The 14,458-nt window shown below is 39.9% G+C and overlaps 1 protein-coding gene across 4 annotated transcripts in view; it reads right to left on the bottom strand.

Annotated features, from left to right (window-relative positions):
• Positions 1-14,458, bottom strand: part of neto1l (neuropilin (NRP) and tolloid (TLL)-like 1, like) — a 76,963-nt gene that overhangs the window by 975 nt on the left and 61,530 nt on the right. Inside the window, exons 8-11 of one of the 4 annotated variants that reach the window (XM_085468535.1) lie at positions 14,025-14,170; positions 8,547-8,660; positions 3,825-4,452; positions 2,790-2,864 (exon numbers count right to left, since the gene is read on the bottom strand). In XM_085468535.1, the coding sequence (XP_085324661.1) occupies positions 2,804-2,864; positions 3,825-4,452; positions 8,547-8,660; positions 14,025-14,170 (949 nt within the window). In that variant the 3' untranslated portion in view covers positions 2,790-2,803. Of the gene's footprint in view, positions 1-795; positions 2,865-3,824; positions 4,453-8,546; positions 8,661-14,024; positions 14,171-14,458 lie in introns of those variants that run through there. The other 3 variants (XM_085468533.1, XM_085468534.1, XM_085468536.1) reach the window with 3 other exon arrangements.

The following is a 14,458-nucleotide window of genomic DNA, read 5'->3' as shown; positions in this document are numbered from 1 at the left end:
CTATAAACCGGCGGATGAGTTTGAGACTGTGTGTGTTTGTGTGTGTGTCCATTTTCAGAGAAAGAAAGAGTAAAGAAGACACAAAACAGAGAGAGCATGGATATGGTACCTGTGCTGAACATGTCTGTTGACAGACGTGTGAAGCAGAGAGACAACACACAGACCAGGCAGTGCAAATGTGTGTACAGAAAAGAAAAGCATTTTATTCGCTATTTGCAGGAATATTTATGTGCATGGCTGTGTGTATGCGGAAGGAAAAAAAATAGTGGAGAGTATGAATGTAAGTAATGACGCTAAACACAGAAAAATAATGAACACATAGATGGTAAATTCAAATTCCCACAAATACAGGTAAGGACACAATGACAGTGAGTAAGAAATGTGTTGCATGTGTCACTGTGCTCAGATCCACTTATTTTACTCTCCACATAGTGCACGTCGTCTTATATTAACCAGCCTGCCAGTAGCAAGTGTTATCCGAGTGCAAGGCTAATCCTTCACTTCTGATCGAGTTGGATAAACGCATCACAAAAAGTCAATTAACTTGCCTGTCAGATACCTTGATTACCCGGAATTATTTAAACTCTCAGAGATTGAAAAGAAGTTCACTGCTTGGTGAAATAAATCCTTCCGGTTTGAGTCTGCGCTTCCTCAGAAGCAAGTCAGGCAGAAAAAAAAGGAGCAACATTTAATTGGTTGTGAGAGGAGAACGAGGTGTGCTGACAGATTGAGGACACGCTTAATGGACAGAGGAACTACTGACCAAAGGCCAATAAAACAAAGGGAAAGGAAAGGTGAAGCTTCAGTGTTATTTATTTTATAAAGCATCAGTAAAATCAGCCCTGAAAGATAACTCGAGTAACTGTAAAAACATTCACTTTTTCAATTTGCCTTAGTATAAAATCCTGTTTTAATACAAAGATATGAAGCTTCTACAGTAAGTAAGAGAATTAGGAGTTAAACAGATTTGAAGGAATCAAAGTTGCCAAAAATAAATAAAAATTAATTAAAGAAAAATGCTTATTGGAAAGTTAGCACATTTAAGAAGTTGAACTTATTATTATGTTGGAAATTGGAGCTCTGCTTTGTAATGATTCAGCCACACAATAACATGCAGTGTAATTAATCTATTTTGAAAACACCTTTTAACCCACATCTTATTCCTGTATGACTTAAGTATTGTTAGTAGATGCGTTATTTTCATACTCAGTTGTTAGTATGTTAATGCTTTAATGGGTATAGAAGAAGCATGCAGGAGTCATAAAACTGGACTTTGAGCTGTTAACCAAATAAACAGTTGTCCAATAGAATTAAATTCAATTAGGTTAGTAATTAGTTTAATTCCAATTTTGACTAATGTAAATCTTTCTAGATTTGACAAACCGCAAGCACCTATAATTGGCTATCAAACTCATGTATGCTACAAAAAAATACATGCTTAAAATAAACTTGAAATTTCCTGATCACTTGAGAATCTATGATGACACATATGTTTCTAAATGTCCCAAATCTAAAGTTCAGGAATGATGTTTGTTGTAAAGGTCCAAAGCTTCTGCAGTGAGACATCTGCACTGGCTACCGAACGTAGAGCAAAGAGACGATTTTCAAAACTTTGCATCTGCAGCAGTTTCATCTAGTCTTCATGTTCATCTTTGCACATTTAGTTTGTTTCATCAAATTGTCCCTTCATCATCATCATCATCAGCAGCAGCAGCATCATGCTGGTGTAAATCTCCGCTCCGTTTTTTCATATGTCAGTGACGCCCGTTCGTACTGATCCAGGATTGCACTATTCTCAAGAAGTCTACATGATGGAGACAATGCAACATAATGCAGAACATAAGCAGACACACACACACACACAAACACACATATGTATATCAGGACAGCACATTTTTTCACAGTAGAAGACGAAACAGTGGGTAGCATTTTATGTGGCTACTCCATCTTACGCAGGCATGAAGCTGCAAGCATGATCTTATATATCGCTGAGTCACATTTAAACCAAATGAAACTTTAATTGTCAATTAAATTCAAATATGAATCAGAAAAGTTACATACATTTCAAATGTATGCATTGCTATCGTTGTTTCATATGGTGCTTTTTGCAACTTCATGAAAGCACATTTAAGGAGCATACGCACATCAAATGTTACACACAGCTATAAACACTACGCTTCGCAATTAACCAAACACAAAATCAAATACTACCACTGATCATGCAAATCTACAGAGGACTTCTTTATGAGTGTGTGATAAGTAAAGACTAACAGGATATTTACATCATCTCAATGTGCCTCCTTTAAAGCATGTAATGTGATGTTGTAATAAAAACATTTGAGTGTGTGCTTTTCCCTTTTGGGCCTTTATGTGAACTTAAGTGAAGTATGATTTTCCGTAGGCTAACTAAGGAGAGCTGGGAAGGGGTTAGACATATTAACTGATACCAGCACCAACTAAAGATGAAATTGGAGAAGTCCATGCTAATGAATATCCACTGAGTGACTTAATGTATGCCTTCAAGGGGAAGAGGACATACAGTAAACTTGAGCATCACAAAGACTTCAAACAAACTCAACACGGCCAAGATGGCTGCAAGCAAGAAAACCATCTTGGTGAAAATGAACAATTCAAACATAAACATAAAAAAATAAAATAAAATATAAACCTGCGCAAAACAAAAAAAAAAATCACAGAAAAATAAAATACATAAAAGTATATATTAACTGGGCAAACGATGGATACACAACAACATATAAAGATGTTGATTGTTGGATAAGGGTGCTTACCTTGAGATTGTCTCTTAGACCCTAGTGGTGTTGTACTCTGATTCATGTTTGCTCAAAGAGCCAATGAGGCAGAACCTGAAATATCATGGCTCTTTCATTTAATATCAAACTCCTTTTGCATAGAGAGATCAAAATGCATAATGTGCTACAAAACAGCAATAAACGTCATTAGTGCTTTGATGGCGTCTGAGAGCCAGGCATGCAGACTTGGTAGAAAATTAATTCAGTTGGAAACACTCTGCACAGAGCACATAGAAAGTGCATGCAGGAAAACCTTGCATTTTTAAAGTTTTTCCTCCAAAAAACCCAAAAACAAATGTACTCTGATTCACATAGTGATTTTGTAAACATATACAGTTGCTTTTCAAGCAGTCACGGTACAAGTACAGAGTAAAATCTTTTTTCTATAGAAAATCTTGCTCATGCCAAAATAATGTGCTACTGGATAGAGATTACAAGTTATCTTTTTTTTTTCAGTTATCACAGTTAGAAATACAAATGCGTATTTTATAGCAAACTGCATTCATTTGAATAGATGTCAGTGAATTAAATATCTCTGTGAGGCACCGATTCAAGCCCTTGTGGAAAACTGTCAAACCAGACGATTACAGAGTTATCATCTGCTAAATTGAGGTCTGTGTCTTCTTAAAGATCTCTGACAAACCTCAAAGCACAGTAGAGTTTAGAGTAGGAAAGCTGTGAATCAACATTCATAAAAAGCTAGCTGGAAGAGGGTTTTTTTTTTTTTTTTTTTACATTTTCAAGGATTAACATGCAAGACGGGACAAAGACATATTTGTCCTTTGTATTGCAGCCCTTTGAGAAAATGTTTTTAATGTAGGAAAAAGGGGAAATAACAAGGATCAATGCAAAAATAAAGGTTATTGTAATATCAAAATAATAAATGAAAATAGGAAGCTAAAATGAAAGGAATGCAAAAAATAAATGTAAATATCCCACATATATCTCAAAACATCCCCATAGTTAACTCTGGGGTTGTTGCTCTTCCCTGATCAGAAATCTATGGATACTGACCGCTGTACTGCCTTTTCGTGGCGTGAAAGCCGGTGGCTGGTGGTGGGAACTTCTTCCAGGTCGTCGTCCAGGTCACATCCATTGTCTGCTGCCTCTTGTGAGTAGCTGTGCTTCATGACCAAGATGCTCCTGCGATTTCCCGTGGCCGGCAACAACGGCCGCACTGCCATGGAAGGCTGCGGAAGGTCTGTGAGCAGAGTGGCAGCCGCAGCATCACGGGCGCTCAAGTTGCCCCGGCTCTCTCGTGCACTGAGTGACAGCTGGGATATGTGCGCGGAGCCGGGGTTGGAGGAGGAGCCACAGTGGTGATCGTGAACGCAGCGGGAAGAGGCACGGCGAAGGGCGTGGTAGTTCTCAAAGTCTTCAGCCAGGTCGACTAAGTCTGCTGAGGCCGCTGTGGGTGTGGTGGCGCTCCGTAACGTACACAGCTCATAGTGAGGTGGCTCAAAGACCTCCTGGAACATGGTGGGGTCAAAGTCCTCACGTCGCAAGATATACTTTTTGCGTGGCTGCTTGATCTGGACAATAACAGAGATGATGAGGAGAATGAAGACAATGCAACAGGTGACGCCAATTATGGTCCCATTAGTGTTGTTCAGGTTGTCCAGGATGTTGGCTTTCCTCTTTTCTGTAGTGTGGGAGAAAAACAGCAAAACAAAAAAGGTAAAGTTTTTTTTTATGTGAATGCAATATAATCCTGAGGGATTTACTAAGATAAACCCCTCCAGGAAACAGTGTACAGTGTTAACACTAAGAGCCTGATTTAACTTACTTTTAAAATGTATCTCGGGCAATTAGACCAGAAGTGGTCAGCAATGATTATAAGTTAAAACAACCGCCAAGACCTGCTGTGATTCAAACATTTAACCACTTCACACATTTGGCCACATGTCTTTTGTAGGCCACATATTTACATACATACAGTGCTGTAAAAAGGTGTCTTTTCCCCCTTCCTGATTTCCTGTTTTTTCTATGTTTGTCACACTTAAATGTTTCAGATCATCAACAAAATTTAGAAAAAGACAACAAAAGTAAATACAAATGCAGTTTCTAAATGAAGGTGTTTAATATAATGGGGGAAAAAGTACAAACCTACATAGCCCTGTGTGAAAAAGAGAAAAACTGTCATGGTTCTCAAGATCTGGAGAGGTCGTGGTGTGTGTGGTTTTTGTCTTCGCCTCTCCCACCAGGGTGGAACTGGACCTTGATTCCCCGCCTCTGAACCCCCCCTGAACACACACCTGTGGCTCATTCACACTGATCCTGGCAGACTACTTAAGTTGGCAAGAGAGGCTGCTTCCTCGCTGGATCGTCACATTACCTAGCGCCTCGCCTTCTAGATTCCCTGCCGTCTGGATTTCTGTGGATGTGTGTGAGTGAGCGTGAGCATTTTGGAGTGGACATTCAGAGTGAGTTGTGGATTAAGTTGAAGAGGAGTGTATGTACCCCACCTTGGACCTTCCCCTCGGGCCCCCCTCCACCCCCTGGAGCCCCCGTGTTATCTGTCTCACTGTATTTAAGTAGATATTCTCACTTGGTGCCACACTGTAAATAAACCCTCACCTTCTCTCTAAACTAAGCCACCCATAGCAGTAACAACTGGAGGGTTTTCGAGAATGAACCGCTGTTCTAAGGTCATGCCACAGCATCTCAATCCTCAATCGGACAGGACTGGACAGGTCAGGACTTTGACTAGGCCACTCCAAAGTCTTCATTTTGTTTTTCTTAAGCCATTTAGAGGTGGACTTGCTGGTGTGTTTTGGATAATTGCTCTGCTGCAAACTCAAGTGCGCTTCAGCTTGAGTTCACAAACAGATGGCCGGACATTCTCCTTCAGGATGTTTTAGGAGACAGCAGAAGTCCTCCATGCAGCAAAACAGCCCCAGGCCATCACACTACCACCACCATATTTTACTGTTGGTATGATGTTGCTTTCCTGAAATGCTGTCTTACTTTTACACCAGATGTAATGGGACACACACCTTCCAGAAAGTTTAACTTTTGCTTCGTCAGTCCACAAAGTATTTTCCCATAAGTCTTGGGGATCGTCAAGATATTTTCTGGCAAAACTGAGGCGAGCCTTTAAGTTTCTTTTGCTCAGCGGTGGTTTTTGTCTTGGAACTCTGCCATGCAGGCCATTTTTGCCGAGTCTCTTTGTTATAGTAGAGTCATGAACACTGACCTTAACTGAGGCAAGTAAGGCCCTCGGTTCTTTGGATGTTGTTTTGAGGTCTTTTGTGACCTCCTGGATGAGTCATTTCTGTGCTGGTCAGCCAGCCACTCCTGGGAAGGTTCATTACTGGTCCATGTTTTTGGCATTTGTGGATAATGGCTCTCTGTCTTCACTGGAGTCCCACAGCTTTAGAAATGGCTTTATAACCTTCTCCAGACTGAGAGATCGCAATTACTTTGTTTCTCACTTGTTCCTGAACTTCTTGGACCGTGGCATGATGTGTGGCCTACTTTTTGGTCTATCTTTTGGGGATTTTAAAAATAAACACCTTAATTTAGAAACGGCATTTTGTGTTTACTTGTGCGATCTTTGTCTAATATTTGATAATCTGAAACAATTAAGTGCGACTAACATACAAAAATAGGAAATCAGGAAGGGGGCAAACACGTTTTCACATCACTGTATCTGTTTGGTCTTTAAGGAAAAAAAAATGAAAATAAAACTTTGTTTGTTGTTTCCTTTTTATTTCATCACATGCCCTTTTACAAATGACTTTCGTCCTGCCAGCTCAACCACTAGAACAGCCCGTACAGCCATATTGATTCTTGAAACACTTCATTTCTTTGCAAGCCAATCCTAACAAATGCTGCACTTGACTGTTGACAGGTGGATGAAAAAAAATAATGGTTAAACGACTTAGTAGAAGTCACGCAGACAGAGCAGAAATCTTCAAAAGTCAGCTTGACACTTTGGGGACATGTGATTGACACTGGATACAAAGGTTGTGGTAACATTTTAAAACCAAGTGCAAATAAGACAAACACAACTGAATGCTTTTTAAGCCTTTCTAAGAGAAAGGGAATGAAGCATAATACAAGTTAGTTAGCATGCCTTGTTTACTGTAGTACAGCACAAGCCTTGATAACCAGCACATTTTGCATCACTCTGAGGATTTCATACTGGTTATTTTGTGGGGGAACAGTGTGAACTAACACAGCTCAGACCTGCTCTATAGGATTTTCTGCTTACAGTATCCACTTCTAACTATCCGAGTCCAACCAAACTGAACCATTAACCAGGTCAGCACAAATTTGTAGACGCTAGAAGAAAAAAAAATCTCTAAACCACAAAACAAAAAGAGATTTTGCCATGCTTTACTTTAGACTTGAGTTTTTATTTTAACTTAAGCTGTCTTACAACATTATAACATCAGTTAGAGATGTGCATCGTCAACCAATTAATGAAACTTTTTAGTGGTTATTGCCTTAATTGCCTAGCTAGATAGCAACATGAAAGCTGCCGCTTACACTGAAATTGGAAGCATGCTTTTGTCTGAATTTAAGGACCAATTATACATAACATTAGAAGAATTTCTAAATGGGAATTAGTGATGGGATGAGCAAATGGTCTGGTATGTCCTTTAAAAGAGCTTAAGCTTAAGATTAAGTGACTTCCATGAATTATCAAACAGATGGACATATATTTTATTACAGGATCACAGCTTTAGTCTATTTATAACACGGGCTACTATAAAGACACGCACACACACACACACAGTACAGAGAGCCAATCAGGGTGACATTTAAATGCTTTATGAACTTGTAGTGCAGTGGACTGAGCTTCAATGACAGCAAATGGTTACATTCAGACATGTAAAGGAGAAAGAAATGAAACTTGACATTTTACTGCTAATGAGGACAAATGTGGGGCCAACACTCTACCAGAGCAGAGTAGGAGTCTGAGAGACAAGCCCTCTTCTTGCTGATTTCTGCACAATTTCAAACTCAGACTGTAGGCTGGAAAGGTATCTGGTAGTCTGAGTGAGTAATAGGTCACGCAGGATTTACCTAATTGATAAAATTTGTCAGCGGTTCTGCTTAAAGCTTCAGAGGGTTAGAGTGCACATTCAGAATACGCAAGCATCTTTTCTGTGCAACTTTTCAATCTGAGGGAGAAAATATATACAAAAAATAATATAGCAAGAACACATCTTACTTGCAAACCAGGCAAAACACTTTAATAGTCTAAAAAATACATGTATTGAATAAGAAGGATGCTGCATTATAAAAAGAAAAAAAAAACCCTGAACTAGTCAATTCTTACTCCACTTTCTTAAATTACTGAATAAGATCAAGGACACTGCAATCAGCAAACCTCCTCATTATAAATTATGAACAGCCAGTAATAAGATGTTTGGGATCAATGTATGGATTTGGTGGCATTACAATTCTGAGAGGAGTGAAGGACTGAGCGACAGAGGAAATGAAAAAAATGGGCATTAGCTCAAAATACGGGACTACAAAGGACAGTGGAGGGGCATCAGCTTGGATCAGTTTGACGATGGGTTCAAATTTGGGTGAGGGAGGAGAGGGAGAAGGAAGAAAGGGGGTGGCATATAGCAAGAAGTGGCAGGTTTCTCTGTGTGTCACTCTCCATGGTGCTGAAACATTAAACATCCACTCCTATCTTTGTGTGTTGCTGTGACTAGCTGTTGGAGATCTGCTAAAGCTGTGACATGAGAGGTCAGATAACTACACGTAACATCTCACCTTTACACTGGTTCTCATCCCAGGGGTAGACACAGTTCTGTATGCCATTACACACGAGTGTGTTATTTATGCACATGTTACTGTGACAGAAGAAGGCATCTGCATCACATGGAGCTGGAAGGGGAGAGAGCACAATGAGCAATTAAGACATTAAAGAAGTTTATTTATATTTGCACATTCAGTTCACAGGACAAGTTCAATGCAATTTTTAGTATATTTACCATCTCTAAAAATAGCAAACACAAAGGACAATTACATGCGCTACTGTACTGATCATTATAAGAAGTAGAGCAGAAGTCCAGCGTGGCAGATTTTCAGACTCAGTTCAAACCTGCTTCCCCTGAACCCATCTGTTCTTCATGAATTTTCATTCTCACCCTCCTCTTCAAACAACTTGTGGATATGAATGAATTTCTTGTTATGTGTGCGTATGTGTGCGTATGTGTGCGAGCTGTATGCGGGTGAGTGTGCGGGGTGTCTGGAGAAAAAGTCATGACATTTTACAACCATTTGCACACACACACCCAAAACAAATCCTTTCTATTTATACTGCATGTTGTTTATTTGTTCACCGTGACACCCGCCCCCATGGTGTGACCTGTCGGAGACACAACATTCACGTGTTTTGTCTCAGTGTGAGGAAGAAGAGCCATTCTTCAGAAATTCATCAAATCAATGTGCTGATGTTGCAAGCTATTATACACTGTATTTTCACGTTCACGTGAAAAAGATTACTGTATGTAGTTAGGTGAAAAGCTGAGTACACCCTTCTTGCTTCCCTATGATTTAAGAGGGTAAGTAGCAGCCAGGTGCTGCTAATCAGACACGTTTGATTAAATGATCACGAGCAAATTTGAGCACCTCTATAAAAGCAGATGTGCAACATTCAGTTGAGTGTCAGGACAATGCTGCAGTCTTCCCAATTGATGTCTTGGCAAAATCATCCCAAGATGAGACCTTGGGATGTTCAGAAAAACAACATCTACATCTCAGGCTTGCCAGGGCAAAGTATGGCAAGTTTGGGTTGCTAGGAGAAAGTCTCTTTTCTCTAAAAAGAACCTGGAAATCTAAACGGATCATTTTCTGGGTGTTAAGTAAGAGGTTTCTGTTTAACACTGTATAAACTATTTGATGCCATTCTACCAGTCTAAAGCATTTACACACATGGTTGTAATTTTGTAACTGTGTTACTTGGAAATTAAAAAATAAACAAGTTAATTAAAAGATAAGATATTGACCTTTTTACTATTTATTCATTGTAACTGATAGATGTCTTCTGATAGATCACCTATATATGTATCACCTGACCCTCCTGTTATTTTGCAAAAGTATCCCTAAAGCATACGAAGCTGAATATGTCTGCTCCATGCAGCTTTATGTGAAAAGGATGCAGAAAGCAGAAGTAATGCAGGATCGCTTTCAGTTTCTCTGTGTTTTAAAAGTGAGTGACATGTGAACAGAATGGCTCTGTTTAGCTGCTGGCTGTTTTGTTGCAGAGGAGCTGTCCTTCCCTGGTCTCTTGCATGTCTCTTACTTTCTGTCTTTATCTCTCACCTTCTCCCCACTCACACACAACACTGGCACTGGTGCTAAAGCAGCTTGCCAGTAGTATGGCAGAACTGGGGACTATTTGACAGCGTTACCGCTGTGATGTATGGCTGTTTTCATCCCAGCTCTCATCCCAAGTGAATAATAACACACCAAATTAGAGTGACTTATCTGTATCTCTCTCTGTAACCCATCCTGTCTGGGCCTTTGCCAGCATTTCCTGAGTCATATTGGCTCTCTGTGTGTGTTCTAATACTCCTCTTCTCATTTTCTGCCCCCAGCCTCAGTCTGTTTTTCTAATCCTTTATGTCATGTAGTACACTCCACACCAAAGCTGTGACAGTTTGTTTTTGCTAACAGCCACCAGAGGGAGCCCACGCCTTCTCGTTTTCCACTCAAGGCAGGGTGAGACCAGATGTTATAAAGAGCGTGATCCACACTAATCTCCTGCTAAATTAATTTCAAGACATTCTGTAATAAAAGTGCTCTTTTGCCCACACAGAAATGTCCACAGTCGCTGCTGGAAGCATAAATTAAGTCGTAAATGAGTGGCTGATGAAAATAGTCTGGGTGTCTCTGCAGAGCGGGGTCTAAGAGCAAAGAGGTGTCTGCAGTGAAGTGCTATAAGCAACACCTGGTTATCATGGATCTTTAAATTCAATCTACTGTAGATGTCTGCTTCGTGGGGTTTTGATTTAAAGTGCAGTTATAATATTTCTATGAGATGAGTTTGATGAGTCTCTGTTTTTTGTCATAAGTGATTTTTTAATAAAGATCTTTTTTGTTTGGTACATGGTAACACCTGCAATAATGCAAGCTCTCACGTGTTATGATTTGGGATAGTCAGCTCCTACCTGAGTCTTGTTTTTTTTTTACCCATAGAGTTATTTTCTGTTACTCTACGGCCTTTTTGATGCTTCTTTTTTATTTTCTGCTATGATTATCTAGATTTCAATACTGCTGATAATAAATACAGTAACACTACCCAGCAGAGTGCATCTGGTACTGATTTTTTACAATGTCCAGCACTACAGTCTCTCCACAATCCTCCCAAAGCATTCTAACTGCAAAGCAACAGAGTGCCTACAGTTGATATAATCTAATCTAAGACCAAGCACGCTGACAGGCATTAGCATATTGTGTTGGTCTCAAACTCTTTCATGCACACAGTAAAGAAGCTTTCCTATAGGTAAAAAGTGACATGTGTAGTGAAGCCAGAGCAAATTTCCATCTGCAACCCGGGAGACGTGTTGCAGATGAGCCGTAACAATGCTGACAGCTGAGATGTCGCAAGCGTACATTTATCACCTAAGACATAATTGGTTCTTGGGTAGAGGTAGGTATCACTTATGCTTCACATTTGTAACTATATACTACCTTCATAGCAGGGCTGTTTATGCGTTTGTGTGTGTGCGTGCATGTGTGTGTATGTGAGAGAGAGGATGGAAGCAGTAAAGTTCAGTGCTAGTGTCAGCAGGTGTAAACTCTTCACAGATGGTAAAGCTGCATGTTTGTGTTTGAGAACATTGCGTTTCCCACATGAGCAGTTTGCCGGGTGTCAGCAGGTCTGAACGGTACTCTAAGAGCCGCTGGTTCCACTGGGAACCAACGGCTGGGAACAAACATCCAATGGTTTAGGATCTCCATGGCTGGGGAGCACTTATGGTAACAATTGGGCTATAAGCAGCTGCATGCGCGCACAGCAGAGTCACTCATCTGCAGTGATCACATAGGGCATGAAAGCCATTATTTTTGTTTTCATATCAGCTGGTTTTTGCCGTTCTGAGCTTTCATTTTTCTTTTTGTTACATTTCTGTGCAATAAAAAGTAATTTTATTCGTTAAAACTAAATCTAAACTATATTTTGACATTGCTTTTTCTAAGCTTGCATTTGGCTGTTTAACGGGGGATCTTTTATCTCACATAAATGTTCAATGACTGATTTAAATAGTCGGAATATATGATGAGTTCATTAAAAACAAACAGCAGAAAAATCAATGTTTTGTTCATGTAACTGAAACAATAGACCCGAGGGCACCTGTTCAGTAAATGTGTCTAACAATATCAAATACAGTGCTTTTCAAATTTATCAGACCACCTGTCATAAAAAAACCCACAAACTTTTTAGAAATCTGCTAAAACCAAAAATGTTATTGTCAAGGGGAACAATTAACTGCTAAAACAAACTCTTCTCTTCAGGAATACATGTTATTAACTGTGCTTTGGCATCTTAATAAAAAACAATATAGTACGTTTCCCAACACAGAACACCACTTTATACACATCAAATAGAAGCAAATACATCTGTCCTGAGAGTGTAAAACAAGCAAAGTCTGAATTGTTTAATTGTTTGCGTTTTTCGCAGCTCTGGTACATTAGTGCATTCACTGTTGACAGGGTTGCTGCAGTGCTGCTGAGCTGTGGTGGATGCTGCTCTAAAGGCTGAGGTCTGGCCGGGGATCGCCTGAGTGACTTAGGCAGAGGCGTTGCCCCGGCAACAGCACATCCTGGCTCTGCTTGGTGAAAGGGCCTCACAAAGGGGACACTGACTTCACAACGTAAACAACTCTGTCGCTATTGCAGTTGCTTACTGATTAAGCTAAGCACAAGCACACAATAAACAGCCAATGAAGACAAGGTGCAGGTGTGTAAAGTGATAAACAGATTGCAGTTCAGTCTTTTATTAAACCTCTCTTTTTATGAGTTAATGGTTCTTCTCACAAATGATAATGTCAGTGGTTCCAGTCCTTTTGAAATGGCAGCAAAAAGCATTAAAATAACTTTAAAATGCAGTAAGTCTTTCATTTAAACAGTTTGAAAATAATATTCTAAGATTTTTTTCTTATCCTATCTACATTCAGAAAGAAGCCCCATTCAGTTTCTGAAATCGCTCAATAGTGTGCAGCTGCGTGCACCTATTTCCTCGTGTCCTTGTCATTAAAAGGCACCGACTGATGCTGACACGGTGTAGACTAATGGGCCCCAGACCCTCTTCCTTCATGTCGCTAGTACAAAGAATGGCCTCTCCACACGACTATCTCTATCAATGAAAATCCGCTGAATGAGAAATAGACAGACTTTGAGTGTGCTTGTGTGAATTTCAAACTGATTTTTTTCTGAAACAAGACAGGTAGATGTGAACATATTGTAGGTTTGGTGCAGTCACAGTCTCTACATATTTTAAACAAAGGAATTAGCTGGTGCAGATGCTCCACCTGTGTTAATGCAGCAGAGCTGAACTCAAATCCACCCGTGCTGTCATCTTCACATTTACCCACAGGCAAGATTCCCTGTGATGGAAATGGTGTTCGGTGGTTTCCTGCTTGCTGCTGTTTACATTGTTATGAATCTTAATGGAAACTCATTATAGACCATTTCCTATGACGAAAGATTCCAGATGAAATATGACCAATGTGCAAGAATCACAGTGATATCTCTGATTGTGTTTTAAAACTCGTTATAGGAATAATTCTGCAACTGAACAGTGTGGGAAAATGTAAATGTGGGAAAATGTAAATGCCTCTATAACCTGCGATTACTAGGCAACCAACGGGAATGCAGCATGAAATTACACACTGATCGACACTCAATTAAGAAGAAAATCTAGTTGAGGCAAAAGCCTTGTTTGCACGATGTGTCGACCAGCTGTTATTATGACTGCACCGCGGGGGGTTTAGCATGAAAAACAAATATCAGAGGACGTAATAATGTATCATGTGTGTGTGTGTTTCAGCAGGTATTTGCATTGCACTGTCTGCACAGACCAAACGTGATCTTGTACTCAAGTTTCTTAGGTTTACATAAACTTATAAGAGTGCAGAAATCTCACAGTTTGGACGTGCTTTTATTTTGGCGACTGCAATTAAGCAAAGACCAGACGAAGAAAGCTGCCTAAGCAGGAAGATCACACTGCAGTAAAGATCAGCTTACGTTCTTGGTAGGTTGTGAAAAGGATGCGGAAGCGACTTTTGCGGCTGGCCTCGTCTGCCCACATCCTGATGACTCCCAGCGTGGAAACCAGCATGATGTCGTTGGCCACCGTGGAGCAGAACTTGCTCTTCAGGTCTTCCACTGAACTGAGACATGACGGGACGAGATAAGCATGCATACTTTATTATCCAGTAACATAGGCAGTCACTGTGCATCTTAATAATCCACAGAGTTGGAAAGAGCAGTCGTGGTACTTTAATGTTTGGTTTTGTTTTTTCTGGGCTGTTATCGTCTGATCACTGCTAAATATTCTGAATCTCTCAAGATAATAAACTGCCGCTGAGCTCAAGTGTGTAGTAGATAGTGATTCAATTATATCCTTATCTCAGTGTATCAAATATTGTTTTCTTTAATCTGGATTTCAAAATCTCATT

Source organism: Copadichromis virginalis, linkage group LG9 (genome assembly GCF_057382275.1).
Source record: "Copadichromis virginalis isolate Kocher_CV1m ecotype Utaka linkage group LG9, C_Virginalis_male_GT1.1, whole genome shotgun sequence".
NCBI classification, from domain to species: Eukaryota; Metazoa; Chordata; class Actinopteri; order Cichliformes; family Cichlidae; genus Copadichromis; species Copadichromis virginalis.
The sequence above is the reverse complement of the archived record's forward strand: the minus strand, read 5'-3'. Positions and strand labels throughout refer to the sequence as shown.